Here is a 25907-nt window from a genome sequence, read left to right as displayed (position 1 = left end):
AATTTGTGCTTAAATGGTGTGTTAACATTTAAATGTTGTTTTTTACGCCTAATAAAATGGCTTCATACAATAAAAAAAAACTTCTTAAAGTGCTTTGGTATTTATCGACCGACAGACTGGGCCAGTTGAAACTTTTTATAATTGTTACAAGATGTTTGTAATGCTTAGAAGAAAACTTGAATGTTCTTTTTTGATCGGACTATATAAAAAGTTAGCATTTGTAAATAAATAAAGACGATGTGCTGGCAATATATAAAAAGTGTGTAGTAGTAATAATTAAGTTCTTAAAACCCGAACATAATTCGTCTAATTCGGGAGTTAGGTGCAAATATATTTTTAAATTTTCCATAAATAGGGCTTAAAGTCGTGAATAGAGGGTGGCTTGCGGATGCGGATTCGAATGCGGATGCGAATGCGAATGCGAATGCGGGCTCGTATTCCGTGCACTCTGTGCTACTTTTGTGGGTTTTGTGCGCCATGTAACTGGGAGCACGCCCGGCTGCCGCTTAAAGGACTCGACTTGACTCGACGCCAAGGTCCTTTATCAAAGCGAAAGTTGTTGCACAGTTGCATGGCTTACATACACTGCAGCTCACGCCCTGAAAGAGAGATCCCTCTCACTCGCTCGCGGGTCAATTATCGCGCTTTGCATGCCCCGAACAGTTGTCGTCCATCATCCATCCGCATCTCTATCCGTAGTTCGCGCCCCCGCTGCTTGCCCCTTTCCCGCGGTGCGTGCACCATGGATATGGATGCAGTGGTGGGCACAGCCGAGGGCCGAACCAAATTTGTTGCTTAAAGTTGGCCCATTGAGTTGGCCTTGTGTCTGTTTGCTTGCCGGTTTGTCTGACTGTCTGTTAGTCTGTTTGTTGGCTTGTTTGTTTGTTTGTGTACTGGCATTGCCCGCGGTTAGCCATTGCAATAAAAAGTTTTTAGCTCTAACGCTAATTAGGCATTACGTATACGCCGCGTTGTCGGGCATCTTGAAGTCCGCACGCTAAATCGCGCTAATCACACGGCGTCCTCACTGCATCAGCATTTCCCCGCTTTCCCAGCTCTTTGTGCGTCGCAATGTACGTGGGTATGTGCACTCGTACAATGGTTGCCTCAAGTGCCCGAGCCATGTAAATTATGCCACCCAGGAGCCGCAAGAGCCGCACTCGAAGAATTGTGGCAATGTGCACTCAGTATCATTTAGTGGCATGCACCTGCCACACACTTGTACTTGTGTGTGCCGTTTGGTTGCAAGCTGCAATGTTCTACATTGGCGGGCATAGCACCAATGGGTTATATATGACATGCCCAGGGAATGGCTTTAGTTTTGTCAATATGGAAGCTTATCTTGTGTTATAAACATATAAAAAATGCTTACAATTGTAAGCAATATAATTTCAAAACGAAATACAGACAGACAACTATTAGAAGTTTCTTCCTGAAGATCCATATGTATCTTGTGGTGTTGCGAATATAACACCATATATATATTAAAGTCTGGCTCTTTTGGGTATCTCTACTTGCCTGTTTTAGATATGCATGGTGTCAATAGTTGTCAACAAAACCCACTTGACTGGCCACCCACCCACCACCCACCTGGCTCCTTTGTGGCCAACTTCACCTTCCACACGGCCAACTCACCAAGTGGCCCACATATAAGGTATTATGTCAGATTGGCATTACTTTTGGGGCCGCGACGGCATCTGTGGAATAAAAGAAGCTAGTTAGTTTTGCTTTTGGCATTTCGATTCGCTTCGTTTCCGGGTCGGGAGTGGCTGGTGAGGTGGCGGCTTGGATGGGGAATGGGGCTGGCCAGGAGAGTGTCCCTCACGACGGCGCCTTGTTAGTGCGCTGACGCACCGAACTGTCCAGATCTGGCTCTGTTTGACTTTTCCGGCAGAGCTGCGCGGATGCCTGGGGGGCGCATATGTTACTTTATTGGCATTCAATTTGAGTTATCGCTATTTTTTCCTGTTCATATGCGTTTTTGCCCCGGGCGTTTCAGTCTGGATCTTTTCTCTTTCGTCTGCGGGCTGGTGAAAATGAATTTTCCAATTTTCACTTCATCCATTGTGTTAGGCTGCTCCTGCTGCTGCAGCTGCATCTCGCTGGATTTCCGAGATTTTATCGACTGTTTACGTTTGTGCTATTTATCTGAGCACGTTCAACTAAGCATGGAAAGAAATTCTAGTAAATACGGGGAAAGTCATGGCAAAAGAACGAGAATGCCAAAAAGGCACCAAGTATATAATCACATTTTATTTGAACTTCTATTTCACTTTATTTGATTTGATTCCATTGCCATTTTAAGCTTGTATTTCCTTCCAGAGTTGTACTTGTTTATCCCAGATGTTGGTTTTTCCTTGCCACACACAGCAGACATGCACAAACGAGCCCAATAAAAACATATATATTGATTGGTCTTCGAATTCATTTAACTTGGCCCGAAGAGCACATTTTATTAGTACCTATCGCGAATTAAAGCTTATAGCGGTTTTTAAGTAGGAGAACGATTAATTTTTTACAAGGCACATTAAACTTTTTTGGCACGCCAACTTTTCGGTACGAATATTAAAAGCAAAGTGCATTTGTTTTAAGTTGATTGGTGTTCTGTCTAGATTCTTTTTCCTATGAAGTTGTATAAGTCTTCTGTTTATCGACAAAATTGTTTGGAATGCCAAATTGGAGAGCCCTGTCCATTAATTATAAATAAAACATCAGAAAAAGCAAGTAAAAGGTGGCAGACAATTCCCATCAATGCGTCTGGTTTATAAAGAAATTCTGCCACGCGGCAGTCATTAAATGTTGAATATCCTTGAGGGTGCTTGTGATTTAAGACAATCTTTCTTTTGAACTTCTGCATGCAGTCATTTGCAATGGGGGTTTTTCAGGTGGCACGTGGCGATTGGGAAAGTGACTCGTTAAGAGGTGTTGCATTTGCTCTTCCCGCTGCAACAAAAACCAATTTGCAACACGCGGCTTGCTCTGCCAAACTTTGTAACATACTCATTGGAACATTCAGTTCAAATTATTACTTGTGTTTTTGCGGAAATTGGCAATTAGAGAGGCGTGAGTGTTGAACCAAAAGATTCTCAGGAACCTTTCTGGTTTACATACCAGAAAAGCAGTGCTTGTAAATTTAACCACTCACCCAATTAACAAGAATATGCATATGAATGTCGTAAAAATCGAAAACCAACCAATGGTGCGAATTGCCATTAATAAATCGACCTTAATTTACTTCTATAGTTGGATGATTTGGTCATCCAAAAATGTTTAGCATATGTGCAGGACTAAGCAAACAGCAAGGACATTGCCCATTAGCCGTTCTAATGCTACTTAGGCCCTATAATTATTATCGAGTACACACAGACCAATCAATTCAGTGTGGGTATGGTGTGCGGCACAAAGTGCATAATTAAGAGAAGGTCCTGCGAGGCTGGCCTGTTTGCATTCGTCCTGTTTCCAGAGTCCTTGCTGTCGAATGGCAGTCGGGACCACACCGTCTGCTCTTGTTTTTGTTGTTGTTGGTTCTTGGTTAATAGAGCAGTACTTAGTGCCTGATGGAGTCCGATGGCAGGGGCTCATTCTACGGCGCCCCAGAATGGCTTGGGGCTACTTAAACTTTTGCATTTGTGTGAAGGTGAATCTCTGTCTGCAAGGCAGTTATGCGCATTTCTGCATGAGTAGCTCCTGACTTTGCTTACCAATAGTGTGTGTGTATGCACAAATACGAGTGTAGGCTTGCTCTTACCTTCTACTCCACTCTATTATTCAACGAATGCAGCATACCCTTTTATTGCCAATACGATGTAAGCATGCGACATTGATCATAGTTAAGGGTTGTACATACATAGACAAATATTGGGACTAGCGTGTTGTGTGTATTGCTGTGCAACTTTTGCTTGCTTGGCTTGGCAGTTACTTACACCCTGTTTATATAGTCCACTTTTGAAATTCACCTCTTTCTTGGCTGCATACGAACCAACATGCCTAAACATCATGTGTGACGACAAAAACAACAGAAGCGGCTTTAAGAACACACATACCTATGTCACTCATTCACCCAGTCAAACTGTCAGTGCTCCATTCAATCTTTGTTGTTTGTGCTCTTGCCTGCAATTGGCAGTCGGGGCAGAATTACATTTGCTTGATTGAACTTACCCCGTGCCCCAAGACTCCTTGTCCTTATAAGCTTTTCCCCGCTTTTCTCGGACTCTACACTGCTTGGACTGCAAACGTACGGCAGACTAGAGGAGACCTCAGATGCGGAACAATGCAGCCTCTAACCGAGATGCAGCAGCCATGTCAGATACTAAGATACTTGCTCCTTTTACCTGGTCGACATGTCTCTAAATGTATTAACACTATTAACCTCCATGGGTTTGATGGAGTGCCTCCTTCGGTTTAATGCTACAGACAAACTTATTTTTTCCATAAAGCTTAAAGTTCGCACTTTTGAGATAGAAAATGCACAGTTGATAAATATATGTATGTGCGATGCTCTATATTGGCCCCTCAAGCATTTACTTAATCTGTCAAGTTGAGTAAACAATGAAGCAAAATAGAAGGACAGATAAATACACTGAGATAATTTTATGACAATATCTTCGATTTAAATGGAAATCATGAAATCTTGCATTAAGTACTTTTCGCATTTGTATTTACTTTGGGAATTCTGATCCCAAGTAATGTAGCTGAAAGAACTTAAAATTCTCTTATACAGATGACTGTCCAACATCTTTATTGGATATAGATGTGTGCATACCCAATGCCTCTAGGAGTACAGGGTATTTATTCATATAAAAGAGCACAACTTAGAATGTAACTTAGAATGATGCTCGGTCAACGCGCGGGATGAGCGATAAAATCAAAGCACAGTATAACCAAAACAATTGTTCAAAAAGAAGAGCAATTTTTTCGGACAATGAAGAAAGCGCATAAGAAGTGTTTTGAAAAAAACAAAAGTTTAACTCCTTTAAAATCATTAAAACGCTTTTAGCGCTTTTCACGCCCCTGGCCAGCGAGAATTTCCACCCGTCTGGCAAAGCGCTGGAAAGTTTAGTTTCGGCTTTGTTACCGAAAAAACAGAAAGACAAAAAAAAAAAAAAGGAAAACTGTCGGCGATGATGGAAAAAGTGGCAAAGTTTTTCTCAAAGGCATCACTGGCGAAGTATAAGAATAAAATGACCGACCATGAGTGACCGGAGCAAAGCTCTATGGGCTAGTAGATACCCTAACCAGATGACTTTCTTGCGAATAGATTTTGTCACTTAAGTGCCAGCAATGTGGAGGGCAGCCGTTCCTCCAGCCATGACTCCTTGGCTTTCGTCCTCCAGAAATCCTTTGTCCTTGGCCACAGTTTGAATCAAAGTGTCTTGGTCGTTCGCCATTGAAGCGAATGCGTAGCCCATGCCAATTGTGCAATTGTTGGAAAATTTCTTCTTCAGGTTTTTGGTATCTTTTATTTTTTCTTACATTTTTTTTTTTCCTAAAAACTTTATCGGTGTGCCTTTCATTTTTTCTTAACCATTTTTCCCCATTTTTACGCTCTTTGCCAAACCGTTTCCATAGTTTTTTTTTGCGTTTTGGGTTTCGTCTTAAAAGGTGTTGGCCATTATGCGGTTGCAGATACCCTTTGATCGAATATTAAAGGCTAATGCACAGAAATGTTCGAACGAAATCGAAATCAAGTGTTTTCGCTAAAAGTTGGCAAAGGGGAAGTGGCATGAGTTCAATCAATTTGACGAACTTCAATCAAGCTGCGCCATAGAATGAAGAACGACGAGCATCGCTGATTTGGAATCCATGTGGATTCATGCCACATCCCATTTGGGATTCCGCTGAAGTTCTGTCGTCAAATGGCAGCAGTCTGCAGTCTGCAACTTTAAGCTAACTTGTGATAGGTATCCCGCACACGCGCTCAGTTTGAGTTCGGTCAACAATTGCCCGCACAGACAAATTGGGAAGGAGCGCTGACTATTTGATACATTGTAGGGACCAATGTCCTGGCCATTTGCAGTTGCACGGGCACCAGGTTACAGCGAATCGATTCCCTCATTCAATCCTATCCCGATTCACCAGTCAGTTGTTGCCACTAATGCCCTTTCGACGAACAATAGTTGTCGAAATGGGGAAAGGATAAAAATGCATTACCTTCAAATAAAAAGTTATGTATTAAATTGTGCTGGTTTCTGACAGAGGAATTGTAATCAGCGCTGAACTCTTTCCTTTCTTATTTTCGCTGTCCTTAATTTGCGTTCGATTATTAGCAGAAAATAAAATATAATATAATTTGCACGAATTGGATTACCCATTATTTCTCTCAGTGCCAGCTCCGTAGCGATAAGGCTGTCGAACTGAGCGCAGTTCGCTTTCGCACTGGTTAATCGTCAGTGGTCGGCTTGGCATATCAGACGAACTAACCGCATCACCGACTTGACTACTGACCCCAATCTAAGCCCCTTCGTCTAATCAGCCAACTGGCGGCGACAACAACGCAGTTTCTGCAATCAAAATCAGTTGGAGCCAGCTCCCTCTAAGATGATGATCGAGTGGTGGCTGCCATGGGTGTGCCTCTTGCCGCTCATGCAGGCGGATCCTGTTGCTCCCCAGCTGGATCTTGGTGTGAAGGACTTCCAGCTGGAGCTTCTGCGCGAGTTAAGCGACCTGGTGCAACAGCGGATTGAACCGAGTCTCAACGACTACCTGGATCGTCTAGGACGCATTCCTCGGAATGCCAACTACACCGAAGAGATGAGTGCAGCTCGCGCAACACCAAAGCTTCAATTGAAGGTGACGCTCATCAAGCAGCTGCTCGACGTGCGTCCGCACCTGGACACGGATATGGAGTACACCATTGTGCTGCGCAACCTGGTCTTTCTGAACCGAGTCAGATCCACGCTGAGGGCTGCCGAGGAGACTAGCACACAAGAGATCCGAATGATGCGCATGCACCGCCTCTGCCAGCAACTTGACCGACCGGCTCCTCATCGCGGCAGTCGCCTGATCAACGAACAGACAGTCGGGGCGGCATTGGGGCAACTCAATCTGACCAAAAAGGAGGTGAACTCCACCGGCTTGGATCTCAATGAGTTCGGGGCGCAGCTGTACGAGCGGGTCAAGTTATCCGGCGCCGAAATCATCGACAACTACCTGCACATACTGCGTTCCCTGCTGCAGGACATCATCGACGGTGACCATGCTGATCTGGCCGGGAGCAGTGCCAAGCTGGACAAGATGCAGCAGCAGCTGGACGTCATGCTTGCCACGGAGGACTTCTTCGAGAAACGTCAACGGGTGTATGCGTACCTGGAGCACCACTTGCGCACCGATTACGAGGAGATGCGGGACACATCGAGCAGCGAGCACATCACCGAACATCTTCTCGCCCAGCTGAAGACCAAGGGACTGGACCTGTTCGTCATCTTTCTTTTTAGCAATTTTGAATTCCTAGACCTGGTGCACGAGCACTGGGAGCAGCTGTTGCCACAGTCACCCAGTTTGCTATACGACGAGACCGCACGCCAATTGTACGATCTGCAGCAGCTGTATCAGGTCTTCAAGCTGGACACGGAGTGCGAGGCCAAGTACACGGCCTACTCGGACGCACTGCGTCGCTTGCACGAGCGGACCGTGGAGCAGGGTCAGCGCAACCGGCACATCTTTGAGCTGCTCCACAACGCGGCACAAAGCGTCGGCACGGTTACCTTCAACATGATCCGGGCCAAGTGCAATGAGCTAAGATGAGATGACATTTATAATAAAACCAAACTTTGCTACTTAAATGATGAGAGTTGCGTGCTTTTGGCTATATAGTTCCACATACTAATATCTTATATTGAAGACATCGCCTGTGCTGCAATTGACAGCGTTTGAAAGGACAAGTTTCACAACATAATTACATTTTGCCAGTTCCTGCGGTTGTCGCCTGCTTTTAATATCCGTCTGCCGCATCTGATTTCGCTTAAGTATCGTCCAGGAACACCTTTCCACATCTTCGGGGTGAGCGGACAGCAACTTCCTTTTGCCGCATTATGCAGATGTTGCCGTTAGTGTTGCTTCTCCTGGTGTTGCCACTGCTCGTTGTTTATCAGATGCTGCCAGGGCTCTAAGGATTCAACTCTTGCTCCTGCTTCAGCTCCAGCTGAAGCTGCAGCATCATGGCTCCCTTGTGGTACCGATGGGCCTTCAGACTAATGACTGCTGCTGCCGCTGTCGTTGGCCAAAGCCAGCTAATTAATTGTCGTCGTTGCAGGTGATTAGAACTTAAATGAGTTGCCGGTGCAGCAGAAGTTTCCGTGGCACAGTTAGCCGTCAAAAAAAGGACGACATGGTGGTATAGCCATCCCGAATAGCAGACATGGTGGTTGCTATGTTATGCAGCTGTTCTGTGGTCATACGATAGCTTTTATATGACAAAATCAAGTGCGAAAGTTGATATTCTTTTATTATTTAGAACACAGTGTCAAGTTCAATTTGCTTCTGTAAAAGGCAAAAAATTATCTGATATATGTTGTTACAAAAGGCAGACTTTTGCATGTGTGAAAAAAGAATTCTTTAAATTCTCACTACAATAATGATAACTCTTCTCAAGAAAGGATGAGAAGTTGGGGTTTTTATGAATATATACATTTTTATGTTGATATTTATTATTACTTATTAAAATATTTATTTTTTTTTACTATTCGCAGTCATCAGCGAAGATCCCGAGTTCACGGATGTGATCGAAAATATTACAGTGCCTGCGGGGCGTAATGTAAAACTGGCTTGTTCAGTCAAGAACCTGGGATCCTATAAGGTAAGACTAAACAAAGAATTTTCGAGATTTATAATTTATATAAACTTAAGTAAAAAACGTAGTATTTGGCTTTGCAAACCAAAATCCAAAAGCTGAAGTTTCTGGCCGAGCAGGAATGAAGTCAACTTTCGGAACGACTTTTGGTTTGCGCTTAAATAAATGCTCCACCGTCAATCGATTGAAGTGGTTGATGCGGGTGTGGGGTTAATGCCAACTGGACACTACTCCAACCAACTGATCAATATTCATTGTGCGGTGCACACTTTTGGGCGGCGCTCGGCGTGCCTAGAAGAATCCATCGCATCGCATCGCATCGAAACGCTCTGTCTTGTGGCTCAGGCGACAATTTAAATTTGCATCCAATTGAATTTCCATAATGTGCGTGCGACCAAAACGTGCATAAATTTCATTCTCGACTTTCGCCTCGACACTCGGCTTGTAATAATTTTTATGTCTCTTAAGTTCGGCATGTGCGACCCGCGACCATCATCATCCATAGCCACCCTTAGCCACCCATAGCCACCTATAACCACCCATAACCAACCATTACCGCCCAAACTACGCCCGCCTCCGCCCAGCCATTCATCTCCAGGTGCTATCCTCATTGGCCTCAGGTAAGCTCAAAAGTTAACCAGCGAGGACCGCTTGTAGCTGCAATAAAACGTGACTTTGCATGCAAAATAGTTGCCTAGCGAGTGGGTGGCTGGGCCACCCATTTCGCCCATCGCAGCCGCACATTGGCTTTAGCACAAACAGACAGGTTGCCGGGAATTGATTTTAAAGCCCTCGGCGGGTATAACCACTTTTCCAACAAACTGGCCACTCGACAAAAGAACATGTATTAAAAGCAAACAAGCAGTTTAATGTTCCAATGAAAGTTGTAAATCGATGTACTGAAAAAATAGCTGGGGTACAAGTGGTTTTGGAAATAATTCAGATTTACAGCAAAGGAAATACTTATATCAAGTTATAGTTATAAATATTTATAATTTTTTTGGGCTACTAACTGTGCACTATGAAAATATGCTGTCTTGTAATTAAACTTTATATAAATACACTGAAATATTTCATATATTTTAATTAATATTTGGCAAGCATATCACATAGGGCATACGCAATTCGTTATGCTTTGTGTTTCAAAACTTTCAGTACTTCTTGTGCTTCCAAATATTTGAGCTGCGTGGAAATTAACTCGCGTAGTTCATAAGCGCTTTTTTCACACGTTTACTCGCAAATTGTTAATGTCGAGCGAGTAGGTTTTTATTAGCTGAAGCCCTTTAGCTACCCGTTTTGCCCATTTTCCACATTTTCCCGCAGCACTCCGTATTGTCCTTGTTTGCATTTCAATTTTAAACGCCTACACAAACAGTCGAAAAACTCGCACACATAGCCGAACGAACTAACAACAATGCCAGTAACATGAGCATAAGTTTACTTTGTTTATGTTGTTGCTTGGCCCCACTTCCAACCCGATACGCCCACTCCGCCCCCACAGAACATAAACATTTTCAGGCATAATAAAGTTTGTTTATTTTTGCTTCGGCTACAAGTTTTTCAACTTGTTTTCTTTTTTAGTTTTTACTTAAAATTTTATGACTTCATTTAGTATTTTCTATGGCAGGCGTCGTCGGCTAGCGGCGAGGAATTTTGTGCGGGGGATTGCGTTGGTTCTGGCAAGAGTTGTGCCATTACGCAAATTGCAAATTGGTCATTTTGTTTGTCGGCTTCTATCGAATCGAGCCATCAGCATGTGTCTGAGACAAGTGAAAGCTTCTGCTCCATGAAAATGAAAATGAAGATAAACACAAAAGAGCTTGCAGCCTTTTCCAAATAAAAAAACTGCTTTAATGGAGCTCGTGGACATTCGGCGGCTTTTCTTTAAGTGAAATATGTGGTGGCACAGTGGCAGGGAAGATTCACTTAAGATGGGATTGTTTAGTAAACCGAATATGCCACTACCAAACTATTACCTTTGCAATTACCATGTCCGTTTGTCAGTTCGTTTGTCTGTCCGTAAGTCTGTCCGTAAGTCTGTTAGTATGTTTGTCCGTTGTATATTCAAGTGATGCAAACACACCCAAGTTCCTTTAATCTTTTACCTCTAATCTTTAATCTTACTTATACCATTTTGCATACATATGGCAATGACCGTTTAACTCAAATTAGCAAAACTTTCAAATTGGGACCAGCATAAGTGCTGGTGCCACTAATAGTAATCTTCTGGGCACGGCTCGTGCCATTTGGTGGTAGCCATAAATGGACTAAAATATGCGTGAAATTTTAATGGCAGCTGGTGCTTGGCCTGTGGAGAAGACTTTTAAAAGTCGCACTCTTACATAACCGCCCAAAAGTCTACATTGCCTTGACTTTTACTCGAAAATCATAAAATAATTTGGTCAAGAGTCGCACTGTGGCAGCGCCTTCCTTTAAGAGGATGGAAGTCAACTTTTTTTGATGGCCTAACATGGCGTCTAATTAAATTTGTTGAAATGGCCTTTAAGCATAAGCCAAATTTGAAATGAACTTGCAAACTCAAGCAGATTTAGCTGGCTACAAGTTTGAGCAAACTTTCTAATAACTTAAATTCGCTCAGCAATTCATTTCTATTGATTTTAAGTGCACTATCTTACCGCCTGCCTGATAAACGTATCTACATTAATTCTTCCATTCGATTCAACTTTGAGCAACAGCAACGCAAAACTAGCATTTGGCTGACTTCTCCTGACTTTTAATATGCCAAAGTCAACGGCGCCGAAATGTAAAATAAGCAAATTTGATGGCGACTTCCTCGTCGCCGTGTCTCCGATTCCCGCTCATCGTCTATCGGGCTGCACGTTTCCCGAGCAGACGTTGAAAAATTAACCGATATCAGTCCACGTTTGCCAGTCACAATCCTTCTTGGCTCCTCCTGCCTGCGGCGTCCTTCGGGGGATGTTGATAGTGCAGCGTTTCGGGATATTTCATTCAATCCCCGTTTCGCCGACGCCACTGGGCGAGCAGCGCCCACCATTACCATGGATTCCCTGACACTTCTACGGAATTTATCATTGAAATGGCATCGACCTTCTTTGTTGCCCGCGCTCGCCATGTCTCCTCAGCCAATGCGTTGGGTGCTTATATTTGCATAAATTGCTTGTTGTTCTCGACTCCTGCCCCGCCATCTGGTGGGCGGAAAAAGAAAACTATTGGTGGTGTTGCATAAGCGTGTGGATGAATGGGGGAGTATGATGCTTAGCCTATAGCGCTGGAGGAGGAGAAGGTTCACGATGGTCTGCGCATCGGTTGTGACATGTGGAAAAAGTTTAGTACCAAATGCGGTCGTTAATCCTTCATTGAAATTGATGATGATGGCCCCAAGTTTGGCCAATAAAGGCGTTGGCAGCTTGTCGTCAAATGACCCACACATATGTACATGTTGCCGCATTTGGTTGACATCCATCATAAGTTGGTCAATAGCAACGCCTTGAATAATTAACGTATTCTGTCTTTCAGGTCGCGTGGATGCACTTCGAGCAGTCGGCCATTCTCACAGTTCACAACCACGTGATAACGCGTAATCCAAGGATTAGTGTCACCCACGATAAGCATGACAAGCACCGCACCTGGTTCCTGCATATCAACAATGTCCAGGAGGAGGACAGGGGCCGATACATGTGCCAAATCAATACGGTTACGGCCAAGACCCAGTATGGATTTGTCAAAGTAGTGGGTAAGTCTTCGCTATGGTCCTACCATGTCCTTTGCATTTTTCATTTCATTTGCCAAATCTGTCGGCGGATATTAGTTTTTTTTTAGTCCCTTTTCGACCCTACTCTACTTTTGAGAACTACATGGATATGCGTGATCCATCATGTTCGAATCCAAAACTCTGGAAATAACTTAACAAACAATATTAAAAACCAATATAATTATAAAGATCCTTAAAAAGAATGGACAAACTACAAGGAAGTGCTGGAATTTGGGAACAAGTTCCGCCTTTCAAGTTGACAAATCAACATCATCCGGCTACCGAACGGCACTGGCACACATCCACATCCACATCCTATTCCACAGAAGCCTTCATTGCCTCCTGCAGGGTCGAATGGGCATGGGCAATGGGCAATGGGAAATGGGAAATGGGCGTGCCTCGGTCCATTCGCATAAATCAGTTTTTGTGGCAAAACTTGAAAAATATGTGCGCAAACAAATGGCAACGGACGATGAAGTGAAATGGACGGGGAGAATCAGCAGGCAGTCCGTGCAACAGTTTGGGCCCAAAGTACCACAGTGGCAACACACACACATACAGACACAAGGGACACATGCAGACACAGAAACATACACAGGCACAGACATCGCATGGAAATGCAAGGACACATATGCTGCACATAGTAGGATTTGGGCTTAGGTTATTTTTCGAAGGAGAAGACTCGGCAACGCCGTCTGTCGTGACTGGTAACACCCATTACTGAAACTTAATGAATTCTTCTGATTCCTCTTTGTATTATTCCCTTAACGTAAAGTAAGGTAACTTATTTTTTAATCATATGAGTCAAGCTGTTCCTTACTTCAAGTTTTTAAGGCTAAGTGTAAGGACTCTCTTTTAAATTTGTTAAATATTCACAAATATACTATACTATAATCTTATCACTCATGACACAAAATACACTTCTATAATGGGTTTCTTTAAGAACTATAAAAAATTGTATCAAAGTTTCGTGACTACGCAGAGCAATTTTTCAAAAATCACAAAAGACAGTAATCCCCATTTAAATTCGATTAAATCTCGTTGACAAATTAAAAGTGCAGCATCGAGTGTAAGCCAGATTCCGGTTGATCACACTTTTTGCCTGGGCCAAGTAATGAAACTTTGTTAAGCCTAATTTCCCAGGCCAATTTAAATCGCATATTGGGGTTCATGCGGCGTACGCCCTTAAAACTTTTGCAGGTATGAAAATGGCTGCGGCATATTTTAACCATTTTTTGTTGCCTGCCTTACACATTTGTGGCTCGTTTTGTTGCCTCTGTCCAGAGCGACCAGAGCTGTCATAGTTGCATTTTTTGTGTTTTTCTTTTTTTTTTTGGTTCTGGTAAATTTGGCTTGCATTTTTGCCGTCCCAGAACTTTTGCCACATCAGCGTGTGGCAAGGATACATACATATGTGTGTGTGTATCTGTGTGGATGATAACGTGCGTGAGTATGAGTGCCGCAAAAAACACACAAAAAATGGCGACAACGACAGCCAGAGTTGGCCAGAAAGGGTTAACCGGAAAAAATTGTTAACAGTTACAGTCGCTCTGGTCACGCCGCATCAAATGGCCAAGACGCGTGCTGCGTGTTATATGAGCATTTTACAGCACCGACGCCTGCTTAACGACTTTTTAAAAGGCATAAGGCATAAAACCGCAGGAATAGCAGAAACAATTGTCTCTTCGAAGCTTTTCAGGCCGGTTTAATGGACAGATTTTGGGCCTTTTGCCTTGTAAGTCGTACTTCCTAAATCCGGCTTAGTTGGGATCAAAATTGGGCCGTCAATTGCCTGAAAACGGATCCATAAAAGATCGCATATTGCATCATTCAAATAAAATCAAACAATTTTAATTTACATAACAAATCGAATTAATTGCTATAAAACTAAATGGTGCGCACTGGTCTAAATAAAAATCGGAAACGCCAAACTGGCGCACCTCGATTTAACAAAACTAAACAAGAGGAACGATTTAGTTAGATCGCGTCGAATAACAGATACCTGCTACTCTGTAAACTGAATGCGTGTGAATTTCAAGCAAATTTCTGTATTTTTCAGTGATTTTGGACACAAACTTTATTGCATTGGTTTTGGAAAGCTTAATCTATCTATTTATGTATGTATAGTTATTTTCAAAATAGCCAACATACTCCAACTAGTAACAGGTATGCTGTATGCGAAAGAAAAACGCAATAAAAACATAACATACTCTTAATTACATTTAGCGACAAACATAAAACGAAATTAAAATGATGCATTTGTCGTGCGTATATTGAGGGGGGGAAAACAAACGTGAAAACGTTGTCGGGCAAATGAGTAAATAAATAAATTTATTTTTGGTAGTGCAACATTTGTGAATTTAATTTGCTGACTCGAATGCGATGCGCGGAATAAAATCCACAGACATCACGGAGGCTACGCAGAAATTTGTGGCTTGAGCATGCAAAAACAAACATTAAATGCGCCCGAATTTATGGCCCATGCACACAGAATGCATTTAAATGCGCCAGCGATGGCGATGGCGTTGGTGATGCCGATGGCAGCCTGCTGTTGTCCATCCTCTGATGCTGTGCCGCCTGATGCAAACTGGGCACGGAGCATCAGGAGCAGCAGGAGCAGCAGCAGGACCCCCATAGTTGCTCCCCTTTTTTCCCGCCAAATTACCGCACATTGCGAAAGTAGCAGCAAATGCAGCTTGTAACCGAAGCAAAATAACAAACACCAACAATTACGAGCTGGACGGGAATGGGCACGAGGATGTGGATGTGGATACGGGGTGTTCTTTGCGCGTCTGCCGCATACATATATTCTCATTTATGTTCACATAATGAGGCCATTTATTAAATTCAATTATTTTGTTGACATCGGTGCGGTACGAAAGCAATATTACAATGTGCTAAGGTAACAAATAACAGAAATAGCCGCTAAACTGGGAGCCACAAAATAGGCAACAGTATCCAATGGACATTACCTTAACCTGGTCATAAGCTACTGTATAGAACTGTCAAAATTTATATTAAATTTAAACTGAAAAGTACTGAAAATAAAACAAGATACTAAATATTAAAAAACGGCAAATTAAAATGAATTATTCTTGTCTAATGCCATTATCGTTTTAAGCTAGCAAAAAAAGATAAATAACTAAAAACTTTCCAAACACATCAATTAAAAAGTTTATAAGGATTTTGCAGCGCATGATGGTCTTGCTAAGCGAAGTGCTAAGCCAAAAACACCAATTGACGCATTATGTAATAAGCGATAGAAATTCGTGTCCAGCACTTGCACCACTAATTAAATTTCACATGCACATATGTATGTCGAGAAAGAAAGTTTCTTGGTTTAGGGTCCAAAGTTTGCGCAATGTCGGCAGCTGCTAAAAATATCAATAAGAAACTAATATGTCAAAAGCAAAGGGAACAACATCTGCTGGGTCACCAAGTTGGGCCACCACTTTTTTTTTTCATCCTGGTGCTGTCCTGGATCTGTCCTGGTTTGTCCGGCGATTAGCACATCAAGCGTTTATTAATAGCATGAAATAAAGCTTTGGCAAAAAGTTTTTTGGTCATTATTGGGCATGAGAAAAGAAAAGGTAAAAGGGCGAAACTTTTGAAAAGTTTTTTCTTTTAATTACGCTTTTTTCCCCCTACGGTTACCATAGTGCTCGGATGGGAAAAGTTGAAACAGGGGTTTTTCCTTATGAAAGGCAACTTTCTACGACGACAAGATAACCTGGCCATTAATGTTAATCCCCACGATGCAATGATACGCGAACAATATATGTATATATATATTTATAGCCCCGTGGCCTCCAGTTCCATCAATTAAAAACGTGTGCCGAAAACCAGACATTTGCTGACCCGACTGCCATTGATTAGCTGTCCAATTCAGAATGAATGGCGACAGGTCACTGCAAATACGTGACCTGTCATGGAAGACCTGGCCTTGACCCCCGGAAAATTGCAGGAGCAAATAAAATTTATGATTTTTTGTTGGAATGGAAAACTGCATTTCAGGCAACTTTAGAAATTTATAAAAAAAAACAACTGTCAAAGCTAACAAATGTACACAACTAACACAGCTCCAACTACCAACTCCAAGTTCTGGTAAACACTCCATTTAAATAAGATACATTTGAAAAAGAATGGTAATTTATCGCAGCTAACTTCGGGTTGGAACCAGTGTGCATTGCCAGATATTAAGCCAGTGCGGTATGCTGTCCATTCCATGACCTTTTCCATGCTTCCCTGTGATTTGCATAGATTTTTCATTAAAGATTTTCTGGGATTTTCGACCAAATACAAAAGAGTTTCCCGGAAGATTGAAAAAATCCCTCAAACAAAGTGAATGGCAAGGGAAGTGAAACCTGATGACAACTTGATGAAGGTTGCCGCATCGATTTTTGAATTAACAGAATGATTCCTTATTTCGCCAGGAGCAACGGATTTCAAACGGACTTCAAATCTGAATCTGGATGCAAAGCTAATTAGGCTTAAAGTTACGCAGTGACTGTGAGTAGAACAAGAACTCACTGGGGAGTGAGCGCATTGGAGTCAACAATGCGTGAAATGTTCCTTTTTTTTCCACTTCCTAACTGCCTTGGGGAAGTCCAACTTGTCTGGGGGTAGCTTTGATAAGCCAGTTATTAGCATTACAAGTGCTTCTCTTTGAAAGGGTATTCCCATGTCTCTGTAGTCCTAGGAGTGTTTTTCACCGGTTTCCGCTTTCTTGGCAACGACATTTACATGAAAGTGGAACTTTTCACTTCTGTCCTTTGCATTTAAATCGAGCTTTGCACGGTTCCGTGTAGTTTTTGGGTAAAATACTCTCCTAATGTCCGCCTCTCGCTCTCTCCATCCAATAGTGCCGCCGAATATAGACGACGCTCTGACCTCCAGTGACATCATCGTGCGCGAGGGCGATAACGTTACGCTACGCTGCAAGGCGAAAGGTAGTCCGGAGCCGACCATCAAATGGAAACGCGATGACGGCAACAAAATCGTTATTAACAAGACGCTCGAGGGTGAGTCCAATCCTTAGACCAGCCTCTGGCTTGCCATTTACCCAGAAATGATTGCAGTGCACGACTTGGAGACGGATTCCCTGGAGCTGGAGCGGATTTCGCGACTGCACATGGGCGCCTACCTGTGCATCGCATCGAATGGTGTGCCGCCAAGTGTGTCCAAGCGGATCAAAGTCAGCGTGGACTGTAAGTCAATTGATATCCGGACTTAGTTGGGTTTTCTTATATTCATATATATATATATTTCGTTTCAGTTTCGCCCATGGTCTGGATACCGCATCAGCTGGTGGGTATTCCCATTGGATTCAACATCACCCTGGAATGCTTCATCGAGGCGAATCCGACCTCACTTAACTATTGGACGCGCGAAAACGATCAAATGATCACTGAGTCATCAAAGTACAAGTAAGTTGAAGTCATCGTGCTATTGTCTTTTCACCTCTCGATTGAGGATGTTTTGGGTTATCTCTTGGCTGGATTATCAGCTGTGGGCACATTATATTTCGCTGATATGTCGACGTTCCGCGGCCAGTCGCTTCCAGCAATCTGGGATCTCGGCTCAGTTTGCTGTCTGCGATGTGGTTGATTGCCTGCCTGTTTATTGTTCCTATTTGCGCTGCTCCAACAACCCAGAATGTCGAGGCGGATCCCAATTCACGGCTAATGAACAACATCCTCAGCTACGTGGCGGAGGATTCCAGTGCGTGCGGCACCTACTTTCAATATGCCTGCGGCAAGTACGCAGTACGTCACCGCGACGATCCCTTCACGGAGATCATCCAGATGCTGGACCACAAGGTGAACGGAAACCTAGTCCAACTGATGCACGAGCTGCACCAGCGCTCCCAGTCACCCGGCTTCAACGAGTCCAGTGTGGAGGCCAAGGTCTTGCACTTCTACCGCACCTGCCGTGAAGCTCCGCCGAGTACACGCAAGATGGAGCACTACCTTAGACTAGCCCCTCCTGGCCAGGCACTTACATGGCCCCAGTTTATGCCCCGCGGCGAGCCATGGCCAAAGGCTCAATTCAAGTGGATGAAGTCCTTGGGACACCTATACCGCTATGGGTTTACCAATGTTTTGGTGAACGTGTTGGTCTTACGGAGCTCTGAGAACAGTAACCGCTTCCGACTGGACATCAGTATGCCTAGTCTCGAAGGGGACGCGCAGCACCTGGGCGGTTTTCTAAGTACCCTCGCCACTCTCCAGATCATTGGTGTGCCGACGAAAAGCATATTACCCCTTGTGCGGAAGATCAGAAGGCTAGAGTCCGCCATACGCGTCCTAACCGAAGTGGACGACGATGATGAAAGCGAGACTTGGACTTTGCGCCAGTGGGAGTACAAAACCGGCTACGCATGGCAGGGTTTCGTCGAGTCAATAGTTGGCCATAGTGTCTCACATCACTACGTGATGCAGGCGCAGAATGCAAAGTACTTCACGGGCCTTAAGCGGCTGATGGACTCCACGGACGCCGAGGTGGTGGCCAACTACATCATGACCCGATTCGTGCTCTACCTCATAGACGACTTTATTGACAGCAATGAGCACATTGATTGCGTCACGGATATGCGCCGCAACATGAATCTGGCATCGAACCTGCTCTACAAGGAGCGCTTCCTGGACCCTGCGACACTACAGCAGTACACCCAGGAAGTTACGAAGGTCTTTGAACAGCTGCGCCGGCAGTTTCTACTGCAAATCAATGAGAATCGCCTTGGGCTAACCAGTGAGCAGAACAGTATGGTTGCCACAAAAGCTCAGCATGTCGTTCTCAATATTGGGAATTTGCCAAGAGGTCGTGACCATCGTAGCTTTGTCAGCCGGCACTATGAGGATCTTGTCTTTCCGCTCCCTGATTTCGACTACGCACGTGAACATCTTAACCTGCTGGAGTTCCGCACCAGAAAGCAGGTTTTACAACTTAACCAAAGTGCTCCGACACCCGATGAGTTCTTCTACTTGTCGGATCCTAAAACGGCCATGAGCTCCGGACCCTACTACCTAATGCGACTAAACATCATCGTTGTGCCACACGGACTTCTACAGGAGCCATTCTTTGCAGCGGATAGCCACGACATATTCAAGTACAGCCTGTTGGGATTCGTACTTGCCCATGAGTTGATGCACTCAGTCGACACCGTGGGTCTTTATTATGACAGATATGGGAACATACACGAAATCGGACCGCAGATATCCAGTTCGCCACGCTTTGTGGCGGGTTTACAGTGCCTGAACCGGAACAGTACACAGTATCTGGACGAGCGTATTGCAGACATTGCTGGACTGGATCTGGCCTATTCCACCTACTTCCAGAACAGCTCGCAAATGAGTCTAACCGATTTTACGACCATTCCGCCGCAACAAATCTTCTTCCTCAATCTGGCACAGTTCTTCTGCGGCGATGGTGATCCAATAAACTTCGTTGGTCACGACAACGACGAGACGCGTCTGCAGCAAATGCTCAATGGGTTCGCGCCGTTTCACGAAGCTTTTGGTTGTCCAGCAAAGAGCAATCAGCCTGAAAAGTGCCAACTGTGGTAACTGGATTCAAGTAGTGCTTGAAATCTACTAGTGTATAAAACTATATTAAACAATAAACTAGATGGATCTGAAAAGAGTTCACTACCCCATCGAGTTACTCACTCACATTTAAAAAACTCTTCGTTAGGTGAGATTTTATTTATTCATCACTGGATCCTGCCATGTCCTGTGGGAGAGATGGAAAGAGAACTATTACCAGATGCGGCACCGCTGGCTGGCCTGCATCTTGGCCTTCTTATCGCACCCGAACTCCCTAGAGAACTCTTCAAAATTGGCCAGCGTCTGCATCACACGCAACTCATCCGCGGCGTGCTTCAAATGAGCCTCCGACTGAGATCGCGGACTGAGCACGGGCGTCCGGCCGCAAAAGAACTGGGCGAAGGTGATGAAGAATAGCTGCCGCTGGCTGAACTGCGGCAGCAGAGGATCCCTGGGCTCCCGCTTGTCCCGCACCCCGAAAAAGGTCTCATACGCTAGACGCAGAGCCACAAAGTCGGCCAGCTTTTCGTCGATCCACTTGGAACCGGTGGCCATCTGTTGCTGAAGACACTGGAGTCCTTGTCGGAACTGACGGCTAGCGCCGATCTCCTCCACGGGCCCCATGATGTTTCCCATGGCGTCGTAGTCCATTCCCAACATATCGAATCCGTGTGCCAGCTCGTGGGCCAGGACAAATCCCATCACGGCGTGCTGCTGCAGGGCGCTAATGTTTCGATGCCAGATGGGCAGCTGGAGCAGACCGTGCGGCACCAGGACCAGATTGCGTGGTCTCACATACAGGGGCGACGAGTTGCTGGCCTCCCAGCTTTCCGACAGGTAACTCAAGTTGCTCCCCGTGGAATTTGCGAAGTTTGTCACATTTATGTAAAGCAGATCGTGGTTCGCCTCAACGCGTTGTCGCAGCAAGACCAGCTGGTTGCCATAGAAGGAGTGGCCGCTCAGGTCGATGCGGACGTGGTACTGCTCCACATCCTCAATTTCCTCCGTCTGAAAGAAGCCCATCTGCAGTCGAACTGCGCGCAGTTTCTGCTGCAGGATGTGCACCAGTGGTGGCGATAGTCTCATTCGGTTCTCAGCCAAGATTTGGCCAAATCGCACCTTCAAACGCTGGAACAGTGAGCTTACGTAGGATTCGGATTCCGGATCGGAGAACTGCTGACCCACCAGCCAGCTACTGGCCAGAGGCATGGCTCTTCTGAGGGCGGCCACGCACTCACCTCGTGAGATGTCCGCGGGTCCCTGTTGCTTGAGGAAGGCCAACCACTTGAGCATGATGTAGCTGCAAACGGTGTCCGGGCTCTCCGATTCCATCAGATCGCTCAGGGCCCTGAGGTACGGAATATTCTCGATGATTAATGTGGAGCGCAGATCCAGCTCGGAGTCAATGCGTACCTGGCGCATGAAGGATAACCATCGTAGCTGTGGCAGGTACGAGTCCAAGTAACCAAGCTGCATTTCTCGTGGTCCTTCGTCGTCCTCCAGCTCCTGCAGGCGGTGCAATTTTCGTTCGAAGTCGTCCACCTGGCGAGCCAAGGCATTGGCCGTTCGCTTTGTCTGCCCAATGTCCAGAAGCAGCTCGATCATGGCACCTTCTCCCATGGGCTGCGTCTCCTGGCGACTCGGCTTGTTCACATAGATACTGTAGTTGCGAGAGTCATCCCATCGCGGCAGTACCTCCTCCCGCAGCAGCACCCCGTTCAGTCCGTGCAGACGCAGTCGCCCCAAGGTCGTTATCCAGTCGAACCGCTCCGGACGCCAGCCCCGACCCACCGATGGCCACTGCGTGGAGTTGCTGGGGGGCAGGAGCTGCAGGTACTTCTTGAGGTTGTACGGCTTAAGGCGTTTGCACGAACGGTAGTAGAGTCGCATCTGCTCCAGAATCGAGGAGTCCGACTCGAAGGAGCTCTCATTCCTTCGCCGCAGCAGCAGCTCCAGCTTCCGATTCACGGAGTGGTCTATCAGTCCCAGGGTGTCGGTGGGCAGCATCTGACCCTGGTACCGCTGCCGATCCCTCGTCCAATCTCTGTCGCGCAGGGAGTGCTGCTCCTGCTGCTGGATCTGCCAGTTGCCGCAGGCGTACTGGTAGAAGTTCTCGCAGGGACGCGCCTTCGTATCCATGTAGCTTTGCAGCTGCTCGGCCAGCATTTCCTGAACGCTCTGGGGTGCGTTGGTCTGGCGACAGGCGGTGGGCGTGGTGCGCCAAGCCAGCGAAAATATGAGCCAGGCCACTAGGCTTAGCTTCAGCATGATGGTTTCGACTGTGACAAATTGCAACTGGCCGGACTACGATTTGCCCGGATCGCGGAGACTGCGGACTAGAGCAGGCCCATCGCCTGTCAGTCATCATCGTGGGAGGAGCAGTGGATCCTAGCTATATATACACACCCAGTACTTGACCACTTGACCTTTCTATTTTCAGGCAAAGGTGATAATTAACAAAAATGCTTTAATAGGTTCAAAGTTCGAAGAACATGATCCTAGAACGTACTTTATACCCCATTTGGTGGCATATTCTTCAAAGCATTAAACACTCGTAAGATATTATAATATTTGACTTTAAATTGGATCTTCAGTACCTGGAGCCACTGTACTTTGTAGGCTAGGTCGCATTTTGATTAGACATAAGTGCGCGCTTATCAGTTTCACCTTGGCCTTGATACCCGATTGTGGGCTGTTGTGGAACTGACCCACAATGAGCACAATGGCTGTCATTGAACTTGCCTCACGCTGATGCCTCCGTCTCTCCACTTTCAGAACCGAAACCATTCCCGGCCATCCGTCGTACAAGGCGACCATGCGGCTCACGATTACCAACGTTCAGAGCAGCGATTATGGCAACTACAAGTGCGTCGCCAAAAATCCTCGGGGCGACATGGACGGCAACATAAAGCTGTACAGTAAGTGACTAGGCTATATGTGTTATTTATACCCTTTGATATTGCGCCACTGTCATAGGCAAATGTATATGTACACCCCTTTTTAAATGGGCGCCAGTATTTTGGGGGGTCTTTAAACTTGAAACTCCGACAGTTCCTTGATTCCAAAGGAAGCAGATTGTACTGTTCATTTTATCAGGATTTTTGGTGCCCAAATACTTTTTAATATACAGCAAGATTAGATTTTGATATTTAATAAGGAAATGACGCGTTTAATTTGTCTCACCGACGTTTTTCTTCATATCCTTGCCGCCGTCAACGGGGCGTATGCGCAATCCTCACAACCGGCAATTAGAGCCACTGTAGTGTCAATAAAGTGTCAATATTGTGTCAATTTGCTAAATTACTCCCCAGTCACTGTTTGGGCCATTAAAGCTCAGCTCGGCAGCAGCGATTCCGATTACAAAAGTTCATAAAACAAAATAAAATGCCCGCTTGTTGGTGGTGAGGTTGTGAGGTGGTGACAAGAGCCCAACGCCACCAAGAATGGCGAATGTGAAAAGACAACTTAATTTATATATACACGGTTTTCATTCTGCTGCCACAACAATGGCCTGTGTAGCCCATCGAAAAGTGGGCGTCATTCTACCAATTAAAGGTAACAATGGCCGCATCGATAATAGAAGGGGCAGCTCCGACAATGAGAACAATGAACCTGTGACAATTTTATTGAGTGGTCAGGAGGCGATACAGTCGCAGAAAGGCGACATCAACCAGGCATTGGAGTGGGCTATAGTTTCGTGATTCCCAGCCGAGGCAAGGCCAAGTGTCAAGCCCAATAAATTTCCTCTACAAATTGTCTTCAATAATGCCAACGGAGGGCAGCCAGCCGAGAAAAGGAACCGAGAGTTGTTAATCCTCCCCGGGGAGATGGCCAAGAAATTGAAAAGAATCGGGGGGGAAGGGCGGGCAAAAGGGATTGCACTGAATTTACGATGGCTGATAAGTGAAGACAATGCGGCTGGGTAACCGAAAATATCTGTTTAGAAATCGAGCAAAGGAGTTTCGGCACTGATGGGGCGCACATTTTTGGGGCAGGACTGGCTTATAACTCACAGTTAATTTAAGTTGTTTATGGATTGTTTCCGATTGAGCAATCCACTTTTGTTCGGTACCGTTTTTTGGCGCAGACATCACGCTCTTACCCCTTATTTTAATTACTACACTGACAGAAAGTAGATAAAATAATGCAAAAAAAATGTATAAAAGAAAAAGGATTCATTTCTGACATGTAGCGTTACACTTCCTTTAAAGTTCCACTTTGCGATAGCTTCTATTTATTGAATTATTTCTACCACTCATGTACGCCAATATTTCTCTACGTGTAGTGTCGAGTCCGCCGACAACACAACCGCCGCCCACAACCACAACGCTGCGGCGGACGACAACAACCGCGGCGGAAATCGCACTGGACGGCTACATCAACACGCCCCTGAATGGCAATGGCATTGGCATTGTGGGCGAAGGACCCACAAATTCGGTGATTGCGTCCGGCAAATGTGAGTAGTGCCCAAAAAATGCATAGGATGTTGATGTTGGCAGAACAAATGAACACGTTGCACTTTTCATTATCAATTGCAGCGAGCATTAAATACCTATCGAATCTGAACGAGATCGACAAGTCGAAGCAGAAGCTGACGGGCAGCAGTCCCAAGGGATTCGATTGGTCCAAGGGCAAGAGCAGCGGGAGTCATGGCAACCTAATGGCGTCCAGTTGGCCCCTCATCTGCTGCATCCTCGCACTGCTGACGACACACTCGTGTGGTTGAGAACTATGTGCGATTCCATTTTAATAAAGTGCCATTACAAACAGTCGAAATGAAAGGTGTTCGAAGCCGATGCATACGATTAGCCATAACAACTGTGTAATTAATTAAGCGAATTGCAATTTGCAAACGTTAACGAAGTCAAGCTTTGGTTTTCCCCGAAACTCCCTATGCAGCCCATTAATATTTGATTACGTTTGGTGGCGAAAACCACAGCGTGTTTTTAGGCAAACAAAGTTACCAAATTAATCAACCTCGCATATTTGTTTACCATTCGTTCGGAAGCACTCTAAAATATTTTCTAAAAATTCGTTTGGTTTTAAAACCACTATACCATCGGTGAGGGTATGCGAAGAATGTTGTAAAAAGCATTTCGGCAGGGCCAAAGCAAACATGCGATGCAAACCAAAGCACATAAATCCTGGTTAGTTAGATATAAAATCAATTAATTTGCATAAATACAAGTGGGAAAAAATAGTATACCCTTCGAATGATGCCAAATTGTTAAAAAGAGAGCACTACTCACTCACCTCCAACTGTAAATAAGCGCGTATATGCATGGATAAAACCCCAAATGCAATTGTAAATTATGTACTCGTTATAGGCACTAGAAATGAATGTTCATTTGTACGAGAGTAGGCATCAAACCATTTCAAAACTAGATATTTAACGGGAAAGCGAAAGGCTTAAATACTCTGAAAAACAGGCACCTAAAATGCATTAATCAAAAACCATTAACCTAAATAAGTAACTAAGCAAATATGAATTACGAATATTCACGATTGAAGCGAAAACTGTTGATACATAATTTAGTTAGCTGATCAGTTAAGACGGGTTTACAGTTGAGAAATAATCCAAATAAAGCCAAATCCAAATATGTAAGTTCTAAACTACTCATACAGAAATACATATATATATATATATTTAAATACCTACATATATCATAGGCCTTAGTTTGTGTTTCTTAACGATAAGAGTGATAATGTATATTTATTAACTTGCTCCCCGAGCGGAACAAACTGGCACTGCGAAAGAAACAAATAAAATATCTATGTATTTGGGATTGCTTCTTAAAACTTAAGCGACTTTTATTTCAGTAATCTGTGGTTCTTGATATTG

At 44.6% G+C, this 25907-nt stretch overlaps 4 protein-coding genes across 4 annotated transcripts in view; 3 read left to right on the top strand and 1 right to left on the bottom strand.

Annotated features, from left to right (window-relative positions):
- The window catches only part of DIP-epsilon (Dpr-interacting protein epsilon), a 33556-nt gene extending 7696 nt beyond the window's left edge, over window positions 1-25860 (top strand). The window contains exons 3-10 of the mRNA NM_001144327.2: window positions 8688-8794; window positions 12287-12503; window positions 17384-17542; window positions 17600-17728; window positions 17797-17947; window positions 22841-22983; window positions 24351-24521; window positions 24604-25860. Of these exons, the coding sequence (NP_001137799.1) occupies window positions 8688-8794; window positions 12287-12503; window positions 17384-17542; window positions 17600-17728; window positions 17797-17947; window positions 22841-22983; window positions 24351-24521; window positions 24604-24791 (1265 nt within the window). The 3' untranslated portion in view covers window positions 24792-25860. The remainder of the gene's footprint in view (window positions 1-8687; window positions 8795-12286; window positions 12504-17383; window positions 17543-17599; window positions 17729-17796; window positions 17948-22840; window positions 22984-24350; window positions 24522-24603) is intronic.
- On the top strand, window positions 6382-7778 carry CG42369 (uncharacterized protein). Its single transcript, NM_135180.1, has one exon. It carries the CDS (start codon window positions 6538-6540, stop codon window positions 7741-7743), a length of 1206 nt encoding a protein of 401 aa, NP_609024.1. The 5' UTR covers window positions 6382-6537; the 3' UTR covers window positions 7744-7778.
- Nepl6 (Neprilysin-like 6) lies at window positions 18119-20196 on the top strand (the record flags this gene model as incomplete). Its single annotated transcript, NM_135179.4, has 1 exon — window positions 18119-20196. One exon carries the CDS (start codon window positions 18119-18121, stop codon window positions 20084-20086), a length of 1968 nt encoding a protein of 655 aa, NP_609023.3. The 3' UTR covers window positions 20087-20196.
- Window positions 20212-22365, bottom strand: Nepl5 (Neprilysin-like 5). The gene has a single exon (NM_135178.3). The coding sequence runs from the start codon at window positions 22331-22333 to the stop codon at window positions 20279-20281; it is 2055 nt and encodes a 684-aa protein (NP_609022.1). The 5' UTR covers window positions 22334-22365; the 3' UTR covers window positions 20212-20278.
- Window positions 25861-25907: the final 47 nt, after the last annotated feature.

The sequence above is a fragment of the Drosophila melanogaster genome, chromosome 2L (genome assembly GCF_000001215.4).
Source record: "Drosophila melanogaster chromosome 2L".
Classification (NCBI taxonomy): domain Eukaryota; kingdom Metazoa; phylum Arthropoda; class Insecta; order Diptera; family Drosophilidae; genus Drosophila; species Drosophila melanogaster.
Note: the sequence above shows the minus strand (reverse complement) of the source record. Positions and strands in the feature narration are given on the sequence as shown.

Excerpts from the sequence above, each read along its gene's own strand:
- CG42369 (NM_135180.1), top strand. The coding sequence starts at position 6,538 with ATGATGATCGAGTGGTGGCTGCCATGGGTGTGCCTCTTGCCGCTCATG.
- Nepl5 (NM_135178.3), bottom strand. The coding sequence starts at position 22,333 with ATGCTGAAGCTAAGCCTAGTGGCCTGGCTCATATTTTCGCTGGCTTGG.